Source organism: Cervus canadensis, chromosome 9 (genome assembly GCF_019320065.1).
Source record: "Cervus canadensis isolate Bull #8, Minnesota chromosome 9, ASM1932006v1, whole genome shotgun sequence".
Classification (NCBI taxonomy): domain Eukaryota; kingdom Metazoa; phylum Chordata; class Mammalia; order Artiodactyla; family Cervidae; genus Cervus; species Cervus canadensis.
Window position 1 is genome coordinate 358,287 of NC_057394.1, and position 18,977 is coordinate 377,263.

The following is an 18,977-nucleotide window of genomic DNA, read 5'->3' on the forward strand; positions in this document are numbered from 1 at the left end:
AGGGAGGAGCTAGGGGCCTCCAGGCCGGCCAGCAGGGCAGCTGCGGGTCCAGGTGGGGGCCCCACTGTGACCCTGAGGAAGGAAGGAAGGGCAGGCAAGCTTCCAGGGGCCTGAGGCTTCAGCTCAGACTTCCCCTCACAGGGGGAGCAGGTGGGCAGCAGGCCCTGTGCCCCAAGTCTGTGACATCCTCAGCTCCTGGGTGTCCTGGGCGAGTCCAGAACACACAGCCACTTGCCTGGAAGGTGGCTCTCCCCCTAGAGCCTGAAAACGTTCTTCCTGAGAAACCCAGCCCAGCCTCCCCGACCTGGCCTCTCACACGTGGCCTCTCCGCCTGGCCTCTCACATCTGGCCTCCCCACCTGGCATCTCCGCCTGGCTTCCCACACCTGGCCTCCCCACCTGGCCTCCCCGCCTGGCCTCCCCACCTGGCTCTGCCTGGCCTCCCCACCTGGCCTCTCCGCCTGGCCTCCCCACCTGGCCTCCCTGCCTGGCCTCCCCGCCTGGCTCTGCCTGGCCTCCCACACCTGGCCTCCCCGCCTGGCCTCTCCGCCTGGCCTCCCCACCTGGCCTCCCTGCCTGGCCTCCCCACCTGGCTCTGCCTGGCCTCCCACACCTGGCCTCCCCGCCTGGCCTCCCCGCCTGGCCTCTCCGCCTGGCTTCCCCACACCTGGCCTCCCCACCTCCCCCGCCGGCCTCCCTGGCCTCCCCGCCTGGCCTCCCCACCTGGCTCTGCCTGGCCTCCCCGTCTGGCCTCTCCACCTGGCCTCCCCGCCTGGCCTCCCCGCCTGGGCTCCCCACCTGGCCCTGCCTGGCCTCCCACACCTGGCCTCCCCGCCTGGCCTCCCCACCTGGCCTCTCCGCCTGGCCTTCCTGCCTGGCCTCTCCACCTGGCCTCCCCGCCTGGCCTCCCACACCTGGCCTCCCCACCTGGCCTCCTCGCCTGGCCTCTCTGCCTGGCTTCCCACACCTGGCCTCCCCGCCTGGCCTCCCCACCTGGCTCTGCCTGGCTTCCACACCTGGCCTCCCCGCCTGGCCTCTCCCACCTGGCCTCCCCGCCTGGCCTCCCCACCTGGCCTCCCGCCTGGCCTCCCCACCTGGCTCTGCCTGCCTCTCCACCTGGCCTCCCCGCCCTGGCTTCCCACCCTGCTCCCCGCTGGCCCTCCCCAACCTGGCTCTGCCTGGCCTCCCACCGGCCTCCGCCTGCCTCCCCACCTGGCCTCCCCTCCTGGCCTCCCCTCCTGGCCTCCCACGCTGGCCTCCTTCCTGGCCTCCCTCCTGGCCTGGCCTCCCGCCGCCTCCACACCTGGCCTCCCCCCCTGGCCTCCCCGCCTGGCCGTCCCCGCCTGGCCTCCCCGCCTGGCTTCCCACACCTGGGCCCCCCGCCTGGCCTCCCCGCCTGGCCTCCCCTCCTGGCCTCCCCGCCTGGCCTCCCCGCCTGGCCTCCCCTCCTGGCCTCCACACCTGGCCTCCCCTCCTGGCCTCCCCGCCTGGCCTCCCCACCTGGCCTCCCACACCTGGCCTCCCCTCCTGGCCTCCCCGCCTGGCCTCCCCGCCTGGCCCTGCTCCTTGAGACCCTGGCCCCTCCCCACAGTGACGCTCACCCAACACTCACCTAACCTCAGTGGATGATCCCTTCAGTCCTCGTGTGACACTTCTGGAACAGGCACTGCCATTCGCTCTGTCCTGCTGATGGCGGCCGGGGCCATGGAGAGGTCAGCACCCCGGCCGGAGCCACACAGCAGGCGAGCTGGCCGGCAGCTGTAAGGTCGGTCGGGGCCTGTGCCCTGCCTCCGTCTTGGGCACACAGGCGCAAGGCCGGGGCTGGGTTGTGTTCAGGAAGGCTCCGCTGTAGGGCAGCTGAGCATCCAGAAGGGACGGGGTGGCAGGTGAGGGCCACCGGGAAGGTGCTGGCCGCGGGGCTGGCTGAGCCAGGACAGAGGTAGGAGGGGAGACTGCATTCCTGGAGCGAGAGTGTCAAGGTGGGCCACGTGGAGACCCCGCCCCCGAGGCAGCTGTGTCTGAACCCATGGACCAAGGGGGACGTCACCTCACTGGGGGCAAGGACTTGGTGGTGGGGTTAAGGCGGGGCTCCTGCTCTGTGGAAGCGGGCCTCTGTACCAGCTGGCTGAAAGGAAGGCAAGGGAAGGCTGGGCTCAGAGGCAGGCGGGGCTGGAGATGCTGTGCTGCTCGGTTTGGGCCCCAAGGTCCGGCCACCGGTGCTGGGAAGAGGGGACCCCCGGAGGTGGCCCTGCAGCCCTCGGAGCCTGGCACGGCCTCAACTGACCCCCAGCTACTGACGGGGGGCGCCGAGCTGGCGGGGGCTTGAGCTGTGAAGCCTGTGATCAGCCAGAGCTGCTCTCTTGGGGTCGAGCCGTCACCCTGGGGCCTGGCCAGCTGCGAGGAGAATGCAGAGTCCGGGGCCGCAGTCCGAGCCAGGACCCTGCAGCCTGCCTGGCAGCTCAGGGCTGAGATACGCTGGACTCTGGCCTGGACAAACACGGGCTCTGCAAGCAGCAGGGGCTGAGCGCAGGACCGGGAGCCCGACCATCAACCCTGCTTCCCTTCCCGCTCACCGCCCCGCCCCCACTGCCCACCCCAACCCCCAAACCCCAACCCCCCAGCCACGGACCCACACTTCCTGGCACTGAAGTTGTGTCTGTCTTTTCCAACTCTGGGCTCTTGAAAAATCCTCTGATGAAAACCTATTGCATGTGGATGTCTTCTCCACAAGCACTAAGGAGCTTCTCGCTGGCTGCAGTCCTGCCTTCACCACCTCAGTCCCACCCAGCCCTGCTGGGTTTTAGGAAGCTAGTCATTTGTGCAAATTCCATGCAGCAAGGGGCTTTTCCAATCATGATCACAGTTAGCGAAGTTGCTGGGTTTCAGCCGACCTCTGGCGCCGGGCCTGGCGTGGAGAGGGCGCTCCACGGCTGTGTGCACACTTGTGAAGCCGAGGCGCAGCTCCTCCGTGCCAGGCACTTCTCTGGGGAAGCAAAGAGAAGATGTGAAAACAAACGCACGTCCCAGCCTCCAGCAGCTCACAGCCAACAGGAGCCCCGAGCCTCCTGAATGCAGTTTACCCCAAACAGCAGTTGCCATGGCAACAGAAAGCCAGCGGCGGGGCCAACAGCACCCCCAGTTTGGCTGCTGAGAGACAGATGTCTGGGAGATCAGGCTACCAACACTTTCCTCACTAAAGGGGAAGAAGCTGGATCTTCTGGGAGAGATTTAAGAGGACAGTCTGAAATCCAACAAAAGCAAGGGCTGCGGAAAGAGGCGGGCTGCTGGGCCAGAAGCCAGCCCCCCAAGGCTCTGTTTATTCTGGCTTTGGCCAGGCCGCACTTCGCAGCAGGCAGACAGCGGCCAAACCTTTACTGGTCAAACAGCACACGGGGGCCAAGTTTGCTAGGAGAGCAAACAGTGGCCCGGGGCCAAAGGCGGCTTTGGGAGCTGTTTTCCACTTTTCCTCCAAGCAGCTGGAGGTCCTGGGGCGGAGGCTCCCAGTCTTGCTTGAGGACTGGGTCCTGACCTGGAGTTGAGACCTCAGGGAGGCAAGGACAGGCCTTCCCGTACTAGGACCCCGGGCAAGCCTGGGGGTTGGGGTCAGAGGACAGGGAGGCCCGCTGACTCCTGTGAGCAGGTGGGCGGGGAGCTGGGTGCCAGGCCCGCCCAGGACGCTCCTCTGTGGCCCTCACCTGCCCAGGCCCAGCGGCCCCATCCCGCGGCAGAGGGTGGGTCTTTTCTCGTACCTTCGCTCCGGATGGCTACAGGAGACCCTCCACCAAGGTGCCTGGCCAGGGGCACCATGGCTAAGCGGTCAGCACTTCACGAGTGGCCTGTCGGAACCATGAGCTTAACCAGGCCATCTGAGGCAGCACGCCACGCAGAGGCCCAGGCCACGGTCCCCAGGGTCTCGTGAGGGCTGCCCAGGTGCTGTGATGGGGGAGGACCCAGGCCTGGGCACTGCAGCCAGAGGTGGCCAGGCTGAGACCCCGGGAAGCTGAAGAGATTGGGCTGAAGGGCCAGGTTGGCCCTGGGTTCCAGACAAGCAGGAGCGAGCCTCCCCACACTGGGTGGGGGTGGGTGGGTGGAGTGGGTGACGTGCGGACATCTGAGGACAGAGTCCAGCACAGGCCCAGGTAGCCGCCCACGGCTCTGTGGGGACACTGCCCATCCAGGACGCCTGCAGAACAAGGCGGGCAGGCGGGTTTGGCCCTGGGCCCTCTGTGGTTGCTTAGTTGTTCAGTCATGTCCACCTCCTTGCGACCCCATGACTGCAGCACGCCAGGCTTCCCTGTCTTCATCGTCTCTTGGAGCTTGCTCAAACTCATGTCAGTTTGAGCTCATTGAGTCAGTGATGCCATCCAACCATCTCATCCTCTGTCATCCTCTTTTCTTCCTGGCTTCAATCTTTTACCGCATCAAGGTCTTTTCCAATGATTTGGCTCTTTGCATCAGGTGGCCAAAGTATTTGAGCTTCAGCTTCAGCATCAGTCCTTTCAATGAATATTCAGGACCGATTTCCCTTAGGATGGACTGGTTGGATCTCCTTGCAGTCCAAGGGACTCTCAAGAGTCTTCTCCAGCACCACAGTTTGAAAGCATCAGTTCTTCGGCACTCAGCCTTCTTTATGGTCCAACTCTCACATTCGTACAACTGCTAGAAAAACTATAGTTTGACTATACAGAACTTTGTCGGTACCTACTCACATTTTTTAAAGTATTTTTTTCATTGGTGTAAGATTATCGAATTCAAATTAAAGAGCAATAAACTGAATGCACCTGAAGTGTGTAATTAGGTTGCAGTGTGCGTTTGAACCCAGAAACCTCACTGTGTCCATCACACCTCTCCAGGACATCCCGGAAGCCAGGTGTCTGCCTGCAGCTACAAGTTTTGTACGATCTGAACCACACATGTGGGCTTTTTCCAGCCTGGCTCCTTTCACTCAGCTTTGTGGCTTTGAGACTCACCTGTCCGCACACGTGTTTCTTCCCTTTCATTTCTGAGTAGCCCTGTGCTCCATGAGGCAAACGTGTCACCAGATGACAGACATGCCGTCTGTTCATGGCTTCAGTGATTCCAAAGGAAGCTTCACATTCACACCTTGGTGTGGACATAAGTTTTGTCTGCTGAGTAAACATCAAAGGGTGGAACGGATGGTTGGGTGGCAGCACTGTGTAGGTTTCTGTCATTTGTCTTTTTCTTAATAGGAGGAGTTTTTAATTGCAACGATGTCCAATTGATCAATTTTTAAGATTATTTCATGCTTTCTGTGTTCTAAGAAATCTTTGCCTGTCTCCTGTGTTTCCTTGCAGAAGTTTCATGGTTTTAGAATTTACATTTACATGTAACCCATTTTGAGTTGTGTGTGTGTGTGTTGTAAGAGACAAGGGACATGTTTTCCTCCGTATAAGGACATTCAGTGGATCCAACACTATTTGTTGAAAAAGCTTTCTTTTCCCTTTGCGTTGTCTTAGCACCTTTGTTGAAAATTGATTTACCATATATAGTAGGTCTATTTCTTTTTAAAGATGGATTTTTGAAAGGAAAATTCCAAGACTCTTTTTTCTAAATTTGGTCCTACGTCCTCCCCCCGCCACATTTGACTCACCTCCATCCATTCTGTTTGTCTCAAAGTTTCCTTAAAAAGTTAAATATATATCTACCAGACAACCCAAAATTGCTCTCCGGGGTTATCCTGGAGAAACAAAAATTTGCATTCACAGAAAAGTCTGTATTCAAACGTTCGCAGCAGCCTTACCTGTGAGAGCTAAAGCCCAGAAACACCTACGTGTCCTTCCGTGGTTAAACAAGCCCTGGCCCATCTTGGAAGCAGTGCATTGCAATTACATTACGCTCCTGAAATGACAAATTATCGTGATGGAGAAACCTCAGATTTCCCCAAGGGCTGGGGAAGGACAACATGAAGGAGTCCTCTGTGGGGATGGAAGAGTCTCATGTCTTGAACATGGCTTCAGGGTCTACACGTCGCGGGATCCCTGCACAAGGCACCCCGGAAGGAACGTGCGAGCCTGCAAAGACTGGCCCAACCCTGTGAGCTCCTTAGTCTAGTTAGTGGTGTTACTGTGCTAGCTAGTCTAGTTAATGGTGTTAACTGTCCTAACTAGCCTAGGTAACAGTGTTGGCTGGTTATTTAATGGTGTTACCTTGCTAACTTGTCTAGTTGATGGTGCTAACTAGTATAGTTACTGGTGTTACCTGTACTAACTAGTCTAGTTAACGATGTTAACTACATAAAGCTCCTAGTTTTGAACATTTACTCTTGTCAGGTAAGTTTCCACCACTTGCGGAAACCCAGCAGTGGGCATGTGGGACCTCTCTGTGCTATTGTGCGACTTCTTATGAAGCTGTAATTCATTCAAAAGGCAAAACTAGAAATATATATACTTAGAAATAAATCTGACAAAAGTTATACAAAAGACCCATAGGCTTAGAATGTAAAAACACTGTTGAGAGAAATTAAATGAATAAAGAAATAAATAAATATTTATTTAAATAAATAAACATTGAGTTCATGGAGTGGAAGATTCAATATTGTCAGAATCATCAAAAGGCCAATCTCCCCAAATTAATCTGCATAATCAGCACAGTCCCAGCACTGTCCTAGCAGGTTTTTAGTAGAAATTAACATTCAAGCTAATTCTAAAATTTGTATAGAAATGTGTAGGACTTAAAGTAACCAGAGCAAGCAGGAAAAAAGAACAAGGATGGAGAATTTATACTGCATGATTCCAAGATTATTTTAAGTAACGCTGATCAAGAGTGATATATCATCGTCATAACAGACCAACAGATGAACTGGATAGAGCAGATTCCAGAAACAGACCTGCTCAGGCGCAGTCAGCTGGCTTGGCAAAGGTGCTGATGCAATTCAAGGGGAAAAAACAGTCTTTCCAGAAATGACCCTGGGTCACCTGGATGTTCATCTGCAACAAAACAAAGAAAACCCCTTAAAACCCTCACCTCGTTGCAAAAAATATAATACAAAAATTCACATGAGATTAACAAATGTCAAAAATTAACCTAAAAGAGATATTAAATCTTAATGTATGAGCTAAAGCAACAAAACTTCTAGAAGAAATATATAATAACATCATAGCAATCTTTCATTTGGGAAAGATTTTTTAAATATGATGCAAAAGTTTAAACTATATAGAAATTATCAATAAATTAAATTAATGTTTTTCCTTCAAAAGACAGGGAAGAAAATGAAAAGGCAAGCCACAGAATGGGAGGAAATATTTGCAAAACATCCAATGCACAGCTTTTATTTAGCACGTATAAAGAAGTATTACAACTAAATAATAAGAAGACAAACAACTAATTTAAAAGTGAGCAAAAGATTTGAAGAAACCTTCACCAAGGAAGATATCTGGATGGAAAAGATGCACAAAAAAGGCAACAAACATCATCTAGTCAACAGAGAAATGCAGATTAAGAACATAACTAGACACCACTACAAATCTGACTCTTAGTGACCCCCATGGACTGCAGCCCACCAGGCTCCTCTGTCCATGGGATTCTCCAGGCAAGAATACTGGAGTGGGTTGCCATGCTCTCCTCCAGGGGATCTCCCCAACCCAGGGATCAAATCTGAGTCTCTTGTGTCTCCTGCATTGGCAGGCGGGTTCTTTTACCAATAGCATCGCCCGGGAAGCCACAAAGCCACTAGGAAGGTGAAAATTAAGAAGACTGACGGCAGGTGGAAGTGAGGTGCGGGGCTGCTGGGCTCTGCAGACAGAGCGTGTCAGATGGAAAATGCCTCAGAAAGCAGTTTGGCAGTTTCTGAAAAAATCAAACCCGGACTTTCCATTTCCAGGTACGTCCATTACAATCTGGGAGCCACTTAGATGTCCGCTGGAGGGTGAGTGGATAAGTAATGACGTTCAAACAGCACTAACAAGGGACAACTGACTGGGTGCTCAGGGTGATCAAGGTCAGGCCGTAAACACACAGGCACGCCCCCTTCATTCACAGGGAAGCACACCAGCCTGCCGTGTTGGTCTGGGGAGGTCTGGGGTCCTTAGGCTGGAGGGGCAGGAAGGGCAGGCAGAGTCTGGGGTGATGGCTGCACTCCTGATCACCCCAGTTATGGCGACGGTCTTATGGTGTGTTTGGGCGTCAAAGCTTACCAAAGTGTGCGTCCTACACATGTGAATTTATGTCAAATAGATCTCAGAAAAGCTGAAAAATGCACAATAAGTGGCATCCAGTTGTGATATAAGGGGTTTAGGTCAGTAGAAGGAAGAATCCCGCAACAGAGGCCATGGGTCTCCAGGGCCAGTCACACGACATCACTCCGTGAGTCCTGCTCAGGGGCATCTGAAGGATGAGGCGTGGACATGGGTCACACTGGTGACCCGTGTCCTCCTCCCGGAAAGTAACATGGAGATAGCAGAACAGCATGATGTCCCATTTTGGAGTGTGTGCTCCCCAGTCTACAAGGAACTTTCCTCTCCTGACACCTGCCTCCCAAGTGGCTCTGCCTCCGCGTCTGTGTCTGCCTCTGCCTCCCGTCCACCTCCCGTCCGCCTCCCACTACCTTACCGTCCGCCTCCCGTCCTGTCCACCACCCGTCGGCCTCCCACTACCTCCCCATACACCCCACCATCCACCTCCCGTCCACCTGGCCTTCCCCTCTAGGAACAAAGCGTGCCCCCCCACCCCCACCTACACAACTCCAGACCCACAGACTGTGCTCCCCCCGACAATGGACTTCTGTCCAACTCAGAAGCTACTGATGAAATAAAACTGCTGTTAGGGCAGGACAAGTAACTTCAGCACGAGGCTTTCTCTGCCCTGTAGCCGCTCTACGGGGCCCTTCAGAGTGCGTTGCACACGCATCACTCACGCTGGTGCCCCTTAGGAGATGCAGGAGTGCCTGCCTGCCCCCAGGAAAGAAAGCCAGTCTCCTCCTGGCACTCATGAGGTGACTCTTTAGGAGACGACATTCCTGTCCCAATCCTGTAAGGAGTCGCAAGACCCATCACTCACCTTGGTGGACGATGTGAACCGTCAATACGTGACTTTGACGCAAGACCCTTTGTCTCGCTTATCTAGCTGTACTTTGACCTCTGAGGGGCAGAATGTCCTCAGAGATTCTGAAAGACTGTCTGCTGAGTTTTAATCCTCAGGTTGGCTCAGATAAAATTTTCCACTTCTTTTTTAGATTGACCACTGATTAGGGGAGCGGAGCCTGTAGGCCAGGGCCCCAAGCATCTCTGCGGTCCAGGAGGGGGACTGAACCTCTCTTTTGGCTGAGACACTACTGCTGGCTCTGTCTGCTGGAGCCCCTCCATCCCACTAGTGTGGCCAGGGCTTTGACTCTTCTGACCTTGGCCCAAATCCTAGCCTCCCAAGGTAGGGCTCTGGACATCTCCCTAATCAAACACAGCCATCCCCTTGGCCTCAAGCCCTTTTCTTTCCTGGACAGAACAGTGGGGCATGGTGACCCAGGGGTGTGACAGTCAACACCAGCACCAGAGGTCCCAGAACCAAGTGGACCTGGGACCCTCGAGGGGCAGCTGGGCGTTGGGGCTCCCGAGAAAGGCGGGCAGGGGAGCTCACAATCACATCCTGGGGTCACAACCCATGGGGGTGCAGAGGCCGTCTGTGTCTGTCACAGGTGAGGAGGCACAGAGCCTGCCCGGTCCCCCTGGCCTCTGCCCCCCAGTCCCCCTCCTCCTGGGGACTCGGGTCCAGGCTCCGCCCTCAGCTCCAGCCTCTGTTCTCACTCAGCTGGACCCCCACCCCCCTATGGATGCCCCCCAGGCCACCCCCCAGGTGGATGGCACCCGGCCCAGGCCACTCACGCTGCACAACAACCCCCCTTCCCCGGCTCAGTCCCTTGAACAAGCCTATAGAAGCCCCACACACAGGTCAGGGATGTGATCTTCCTCCCCGTGGTCTGCCCGGGATGCCGCTCCGTGAGGCCTTCTGGCTGGGAAGATGAGACACATGGTCAGCAAGTAAGAGGATACACAGAAATTCCACTTCTCTTCTCACTGCTGGGCCACATTTGGAGCGAGGGTTTCACAACAGCTGGAAGAACGCAGTGCTTCCTGTTCCGGGACCTTCAGGGTCTTGTGGGTTTTACCGCAGTCAGACATCCCTTTACCAGGAAGAGGAGTCTGTGTGGACATGCCAAGGGCCACCCGGGCCAGGGCTCAGGCTCCGGGACACTCGCTGGGGACCCGGCCTGGGATGCTGGCAGAGCGGGACCTGGAAGTGTCCATGTGTTGGACATGGAAGGCCACTGCCCACCAGAAATGAGGACAGAGGGCCGAGGGCTGGCGCCAGGGTCTGCTTGGCTGGGGTCTGCATGTGGTGCTGAGCTTGGCCTCAGGGACTGGAAACTCTGGCAAACGCAGACGTGAGTGAATCTCCTTAGTCATCCCATGGTTGCTGCAGTCTCACTGGAGCAGGGCCAGCCACGGCACGAGTGCTCCCCCAACGAGTGCTCCACAGCAGGAGTGCTCCCCAACGAGTGCTCCACAGCAGGAGTGCTCCCCAATGAGTGCTCCACAGCAGGAGTGCTCCAACGAGTGCTCCCCAACGAGTGCTCCTCGGCACGAGTGCTTCCACAGCTCCCCTGCACGAGAGCTTCCACAGGAAGCTTCCACAGCTTCCTGCTCCACATCAGGAGTGCTCCCCCAGCGAGTGCTCCCCAATGAACGCTCCCCAGCATGAGTGCTCCCTCAATGAGTGCTTCTCGGCACGAGTGCTCCCCCAACGAGCAGGTGACCACCCTACACAGGAGGGTCACCTGGTGGGGAGGGGCAGGATGGAGGACTTCCTCCAAGCTGGACTCCTGGGGGTAGAGTAGGAGGGGGTCCGGGGGAGAAGGCCCAGCTCTTGTCCTGGAGCTTAAGTCCAGATTCAAGAAACCCAAACCCGTGAAGGGAAGGGAAAGGAAGGGAAGGGTGCAGGCAGGTGGGGCGGAGGGACTGGGGTCTGGAGAAAGCTTAGCGGTTTCCTGCCTCTGCTGCATCTGAGGCCCACTCAAGGACTCAAGGGCCCCCTTGTTGCGTGAAGCCCCGGGGCAGTGTTGCCCCATAGGTGCAGGGTGCAGTGGTTGTCAGCCAGGACAGCCGGGTGCAGCAGAGCGAGCTCTAGCCTTGCTCTGACCGTTTTCCAGGAGGACGGAGGCTCAGAGGCAACTCCTGGGGAGACGCCAGGTGGTCTTCAGACTTGTAGGAGCAGATTCCACAGGCAGCATCTGCAAGAGCCTCAGCCTCTGGGGCTGATCTGGTCCCCAAAGACCCTGATATAGCAGCAAAACAAGAGCAAGGGCCGAACAAGATTTCATCTGTAAACTGAAAACCTCAGTAACTGCCATAGTGTAAGGACGAGCTCGCTCAGAAATACAACTCTTTCTTTCACGTGTATTTTATTGATGTAAAATGTACATAAAACACAATTAACTACTTTAAAGTGTATAATCCAATGGTACTTAGTGCATGTACAATGTCTATAACCACTACTTCTCTCCACTTCTCTCTAGTTCTAAAAATTTTTGAAAATGTTCACCCCAGAAGAACACTCTCAAACCATTAAGTAACCCCTGCCCCTCCCACCTGTCAGCCCCAGGCACCACCGTGCTGTGTCCCGTCTCTAAGGTCTTTCCATCTCTAGACATTTCATGTAAAAGGAAGCTTACACCTTGTGAATGTTCATGTCTAAATCCTCTCACTGAGCGTAATGTTCTCGGGGTTCATACAGCCGCACTGTTTTTATATTCAGTGGAAACTGTACTTTGAGTTTTGAATTTTGACCTTCTCTGGGCTGGTGATGACTCGCTCTTGATGCTGGGCAGGGGCGAACGCCCCATTACCCCAAGGTCACGAGGGCAAATGGCCCGCACACTTGCTGCCACTCTGTACAGACAGCCACTCTGATTTTCACTTTCAGTACAGTGTTCAATAAATCACATGAACTCTTCAACACTTTGTTATGAAATAGACTTTAGTGTCCTGAGCATGTTTGAGGTAGGCCAGGCTAAGCTACCAAGTAGGTTAGGTGTATTAAATGCATTTTTGACTTAAATATTTTCACTCACGATAGATTTATAGGGACACAATCCCCACTGTAAGTCAAGGAACAGCTGTGCATGTCTGTATATATATATACACACACATATACACTGCATTTCTTTATCCATTCAGCTAATGAAAAACATTTAAATTGTTTTCGTGTATTGGGTATTTTAAATATGTTTCAATGAACATGGGGTTTCTTTTGAATTAATTTTATTTTTTCAGTGTTGGTGTTTACAGCTAATAAATTTCCCTCTGAGCGCTATTATTGCTACACCCCTTAAGTTCTGCTATAGTGTGTTCCTTTTCCATTCTTCTCTAAGTATTTCCTTTCCAATACTTTGGCCACCTGATGCAGAGAGCTGACTCATTGGAAAAGACCCTGATGCTGGGAAAGATTGAGAGCAGGAGCAGAAGGGGGCGAAAGAGGATGAGATGGTTGGATGACATCACCAACTCAGTGGACATGAGTTTGAGAAACTCCAGGAGATAATGAAGGACAGGGAAGCCTGACACGCGGCAGTCCATGGGGTTGCAAACGGTCTTACATAACTGAGTGACTGAACAACAAGTATCTTCTCAGAGGAATTTTCCAGTTTCCCTCATGATTTCTTCTTTGATCCATTGACTGTTTATATTATTTAGTTTCTATGCATTTGCAAATATTCCTGTTTTCCTTCTGTTGTTGATTTATAGTTTCATTCGATTATGACCAGAGAAGATAGTGTGTATGAGTTAAATTTTTTAAAATATACTGAGAATCATCTTGGGGCCTGACCAGCGTCTCTCCTGGGGACTGTCTCACAGGCAGCCCGTGTGTCTGGTTCCCTGCGGGCTCCTGTGGTCTGGTCCAGCTGGTTGACAGTGCGGTCAAAGTCCTCTGTTGCGCTTTTCCGGTAAGCGGCCTGAGCTGACCCCTAAAAATGGTGCGCTATTCACTCGACCCAGGAAACCCCACAAAATCATGCAAATCAAGAGGTTCAAATCTTCGTGTTCATTTTAAGAATACTCGTGAAACTGCCCAGGCCATAAAGGGTATGCATATTCCAAAAGCCACCAAGTATCTGAAAGATGTCACTAAAGAAGCAGTGTGTGCCACTCCATCGTTACAACGGTGGAGTTGGTAGGTGTGCACAGGCCAAACAATGGGGCTGGACGCAGGGTCGGTGGCCCAAAAAGAGTGCTGAATTTTTACTGCACGTGCTCAAAAATGCAGAGTAATTCTGAGCTTAAGGGCTTAGATGTAGATTCTCTGGTCATTGAGCACATCCAAGTGAACAAAGCCCCCAAGATGCGGTGCAGGACTTACAGAGCTCACGGTCGGATCAACCCCTGCATGAGCTCCCCCTGCCACATTGAGATGATCCTTACTGAAAAAGAACAGAGTGTTCCTAAACCAGAAGAGGGGGTTGCACAGAAGAAAAAGATATCCCAGAAGAAACTGAAGAAACAAAAACTTATGGCCCGGGAATAAATGCTGCAGAAAATAAATGCAAATAAAAGGGAAAAAAAAAAGTCCTCTGTTTCTTTCTTGATCCTCTTTCGAGTGTTCCTTCTATTATTGAAAGTGATTAATACTCTTGACCTATTTAACAAATGTTTGCCCATGAAACAGTTATCAATCCAGTAAACGAACTCGCAGTGAGTCACATGTATGGTCAGTGGAACATTCAGAGAGCAACTACTGATTCATCTATGTAACAATGTCTGTTGCGCACAGTATAGCGTGCAGGAAATACAAAAGCAGATGACCTACCGCTCAGGCCAGTCAGCAGAGATGATCTGGGCGCTGGCAGCCGTACCACAGAGCACAAGGTCCTAAGGGTTGTGAGACGTGCCAGTGACCAGCACTGCACGTTTAAGGGTCTTTCAAACCCAACAGGGGATCCCTTATGGTCGGGAGCAGATTCAGCTGAGAACTGGCCCTGAGCTGAGGGCGGGCAGTCTGCATGGACGTCAAGGACAGGTCCATGCTGGTGACGGAGGGCAGCTGTGCGGCTGAAGGGGAGCTGAGGGGACAGGGAGCTGTGCCAAGGCCTGCTGCGTCCCTCTGCTCCTGGGTTAGTCACACCTCCCGGGGGAGAGGACACAAACGCGCAGGAGGGGCACGGCATGGTGACCACAGGCTCCCTGCAGACAGCGGCTTCACCCGCAGCATCGCTGCTGCTCGGGTCTCAGGGCGGTCACTCCTGGCCTAGTGACTCCACTCCCACGGCGTGCTCTCCACCGACGCGGAGCCCGCCCCGCCTCTCCCTGGACACCCATCTGCTGCCTCCTCGGCTCCCGGATCAGTGGCGCTGGGGCGGACCCAGGCCCACCTTGGTGGCCCCAGCCCGGCCCAGCCACGGGAGGGCAGGGCGCTCCTGCCTCCCAGCCTGGCCGCACCTCCCACACAGCACGGGGCAGCCCGGCGGGCGGGTGGAGACGCGCTCCTGGGTAAATGGCGGGTGGTGACCGCAGAGTCGCTGAGAGTCAGGGTGTGTGGCTCACCACAGCAGAGCAGCCACAGGAACAAAGGGCCCAATGTCCTGAGGGAATTAGGGGCCCTAATCCTGCCACATCCACCTAGGGATTAGCCCTTCACTGCTCACAGGGGCGGACACACGAGGCTGTGAGAGAAGTCACTTGTTCCCACACGTTAGTAACTCAGCTCCGGAGAACCCAGCTACCGACCCTCAGAGCAAGCGCGATAAGATGTTCCGACCCTGGCTGCATAACACAGGCTGAAATTACATACTTGTTTCCAGGCAAATCTAAAGAAAAGCCTCTAAGCCCATTTTAAGACCTCTAGAAGGAAGTTTGCTGGACACAACTCTGTCTATGAAGGCCAGGTGTTGACACGGAACAGGCCAAACACGAGCCCAGAGCTGTCCCGCGAGGGCTAGGCGCAGCACCCAGGTGCGGGGACGGGCACCTGCCCTCGCTGACGTCCCCGGATGGAGCCAGCAGGACCAGCGTGAGAAGCGACGCAAAACCTTACCCAGGAATGAGTGAAAGGAAACCCACGAGCAGTTCCAAGTAAGCGTTCTGGTCCTATTGCATTTGACGCTGTGGTGTGCCACGTGTATACAACTATTTTAACTATGACTTAATGAGAAATAGTGAAGAATCTGCCTGTCATGTGGGAGACCCAGGTTTGATCCCTGGGTTGGGAAGATCCCCTGGAGAAGGAAATGGTTACCCATTCCAGTGTTCTTGCCTGGAGAATTCCATGGACAGAGGAGCCTGCTGGGCTAGTCCATGGGGTCGCAAAGAGTCTGACACCAGTGAGTAACTAACGCACTAATGAGATAATTAAATTACAAAAGATGACGTAACACTTCCCAGTTCCCCCGTCAGTGGTGGTCTCACCCCAACCTGGCAAGCCTGCACTGTGGGGAGGGGTGCTGGGTCCTCCCTGAGCACAAAGGGCTGACGTGCAAAATTACGGGGGTGCACACAGCAGCCTGTGCAGGGACGACCAGGTCCTACTGAGGAGCCCCACGATGAGCTCGGGATCGCTGCCAGCGACCCCGGAAATGCACAGGAAACCGGGAGCTGCTCTACTTCCGGTCAACAGTTGAAGGAGAGGACTTGGGGCCAGGAACTGAGGTGCAGTGTGAGGCAGGAGACACTGGGACAGTGGGTCTTCTTCCTGCTCTGGGAAGGCAAGCTGGCAAGATGTGAGGAGGGATTTAAAAACTCCGAGCCTCTCCACACATCAAACCCCATGAGGAAGTGGCTTAAAGGACAAATAATAAAGCTGTACGTTTGCAAACAGAAAACCACCCAAAATGTCTAGCGACAGGTAGTTCTAGGCGTATCTATTTTATGCTTCATTATCACTGACACTGGTAACATGCACATTTGTAAAAGTATGTGCAAAATACCTTATCTGAAGAAAATCAGAACACAAATAGTGTACGAGCAACACCGAAAGTGTGTAAATGTGTGTGTATATGTGGTTAAGTGTGCGAGAAACAGGAGAACCCAAAATAGGTAAGGCTGGTTTAAAAAAGTAAGCGACACTGTGTCTTAATATTTTCATAATAAAATAAAATTATCTTTTTTATTGACTTACAAGGTTAAAGTCAACGTTCACTTCATCTAGTCAATAACCCCATTTTTTAGAAGAGGAAACATGTAGCTCCGACTGCAGATGGATGAGTCAGAGTGCAAACTCACGTCTGTAACTCAGCACCTTGATCAATTCACAAAGCACAGAAAACATGACCATCTCCACTCCCCAGGCTGAGGCCAGGTTCCGGTTCATTTAAGCCTCACACACCCCTAGCAACGGACACAGAATGTCACCTTCTGCAGCAGCGGCTGAGCTCCTAACTGTGTCAGTGTCTTGGAATGGAGCCTCTTGTGGGGAAGAGCAAGAAGCCCAGTGGGGGAGGGGCTGCAGGTGGGGCCGCTTCTAACCACAGGGCCTCCTGTGCCCCAGCCTCTCTTTGCAGTGGGGTCACACCCCAAAACAGGGAAGGGACAGGTGGGTGGACGGGGGTGGATGGCAGGGGCAAGGGTGGATGAGGTGGACAGGTGAGTGGACAGCTGGGTGCACCGGGTACCACCTGCAGCCAGAGGCCCCGCTCCTTCCTCGGTCTCCCTTGGGTCCCATGCTTGCATCACCCTCATCTCCCTTGCAGGAGAGAGAAACCCATCACCCTCCTACCATCGAGTAGTCGGTCAGTACACATCAGTGGGTGAAATTCCACATTCACCCAAGAATAAAGACAGCGACAAAATGTCAGGTGGATTTACCCCTCCAGGCTGGGCCTCTCTTGGTGAACTCCATCTGCAGGCTGGCTGACAACTGGCCGCGAGAGGTGGTGGTCACATGAAAGCGGCCACACGGAGACCTTAACAGACAGTGACGTGGGGCAGGCAGTCCCAGCAGGGCTGCAGAGGAGGCAGGGCCAGGCTCCTCCCGGGGGGCCCGGGGGCTTCCTGGGAGAGGTGGCTGAGAAGATTGAGCGGGAGACTCATTGCATTTTGTGTTTTGTTTTGTTTTTTTTAAAGCAGTAAAAACTAAAGGAGAAAAACTGTCACCTTCACGTCCGTGCCAGATAAAGCCTTTACTAAGCTGCGGCTGCACAACTCCACCCTTTGGAGCAGGGGAGTGAGGGAGGAGGAGAGGGCAGGGCACCCGGTGTGGGGGGTGGCCTCAGCGAGCAAAAGCGCAGACCTCCAGTCTGCTTACCTGGAGCGGGAGGGGGTGCGGGCAGTTTCCAGGCGGGAGGACACCGGCATGCCCGCCTTTTGGCGCAGGGTCAGTCAGTTCCGTCGCTCAGTCGCGTCCGAGTCTTTGCGACCCCATGGACGGCAGCATGCCAGGCCTCCCTGTCCACCACCAACTCCCAGAGTTTATTCAAACTCATGTCCACTGAGTCGGTGATGCCATCCAACCATCTCATCCTCTGTCGTCCCCTTCTCCTCCTGCTTTCAGTCTTTCCCAGCATCAGGGTCTTTTCCAATGAGTCAGTTCTTCAAATCAGGTGTCTACAGTACTGGAGTTTCAGCTTAAGCATCAGTCCTTCTAGTGAATATTCAGGATCAATTTCCTTTAGGATGGACTGGTTGGATCTCCTTGCTGCCCCAGGGACTCTCAAGAGCCCTCTGCAACAGGCGCAGGGTCAGCCTCAGTCAAGCCCTGGACACAGGCACTCTAGCTGTGCAGTTTCAGTCTCGTCGCCCACCCACCACTGAGGACTGCTCGCAGCTCGGCTGGAGACCCCAGGCCTCCCCGTGACAGGTGGAAGGGGGTTCACTGTTCTACAGGAACCCCTCGGGGTCGGCTCCCAGGCCCAAGTTTAAACCAAGGCAGAGGTGGGATTGGCTGCAGAGGCTCTAAGATGAACCAGATGCAGTCTTAAACACTCGGCCTCAGCAGCGCTAGAAATATTTGCGACAATCTCTGAAATTTATCGAGCACTTGCTACGAGCCAGGAACTAAATAAACACATTCCACACACTGCTCTGCTGGGCCACAGTGACCCTGCAGAGCTCCGGAGGCCAGGGTGCGTCCTCCGCCCACCTTGGTCACGAAAGGGTGAGCTGACAACGACCCTGCAGAGCTCCGGAGGCCGGGGCACGCCCTCCAAGCCACGGCCAAAGTGGGTGCTGACCTGGAGGCCTTGGGGGCCGTTGTCTCTTAGGGCTCAGAGATGACCCTCCAGGAGGAGAAGGAGTGAGTTCAGGCACATCAGGATGGTCCTCGAAAGTCTGCGTGGGGGTTAATGACAACGCAGCGCAGCCTGAACCAGCAGCTGCCACTGGAGAGAGCCCGTCCGCGTGACAGGCGGTGGGCTGGACACCACACCCCTGTAAGCCCCACGCTGAGGCCCTGGGGCAGCTGGTCCCCCAGGTCTGGGCAGAAGCCAGTCTGCTCCAGCCTGGGGCCGAGAACTTCCGTCCACACGCTTTTCTAGGACGGGCTTCTGCAGAGCTTCTGTCCTCAGGACACTCTGGGTGGAAGGTTCTCACCGCTGTGATTTCCGGACCCTCCTGCATTCAGAGCCCGTTTCCTGCCTGAATCCGAGCTGTGTCCACTGGGCCCTACCCCCCACCCTGCTAAGCCCCAGAGCCGAGCGGGTGGTTACACTCCCAGCCACGTCCAAGGCAGCTTCTGCAGAGAAGGTCAGCACCTGCTGTGCTGGCCCAAGCTGCTTCCTCGGGGAGAAACTCCTGGGACCCCCCCAGGTGTGACGCCCACACTTACCTGTCCTCCAGGTGGTGGGATGATGCCCACCAGGCCGGGAGCTCTGCCCATGCTGCCCCTCCAGTCTCGCGTCTCGCTGGGCCCCCTTTCCTTCTCCTCCTCTTTCACCCCACACACTGGGACATCACTGTGGGGTGAGGTCTGCGCAGCCATCTGGTTCCTGGGGCGGCAGGGTGGAGAGACGGAACCAGGGTCAGCCTTGGCCACCGCGCCTCTAGA

The 18,977-nt window shown here is 54.8% G+C and overlaps 1 protein-coding gene across 3 annotated transcripts in view; it reads right to left on the reverse strand.

Annotated features, from left to right (window-relative positions):
• Positions 1-6,540: 6,540 nt before the first annotated feature.
• The window catches only part of LOC122447193, a 33,033-nt gene continuing 20,596 nt past the window's right edge, over positions 6,541-18,977 (reverse strand). For 2 of the 3 annotated variants that reach the window (XR_006271160.1, XR_006271161.1), the window contains one exon: positions 17,537-18,918. Coding sequence is in view for 1 of the 3 variants with exons in the window: in XM_043477682.1 (XP_043333617.1) it covers positions 6,851-6,946; positions 18,759-18,918 (256 nt within the window). In the remaining 2 variants the exon portion in view is untranslated. Of the gene's footprint in view, positions 6,947-17,536; positions 18,919-18,977 lie in introns of those variants that run through there. The other variant, XM_043477682.1, reaches the window with a different exon arrangement.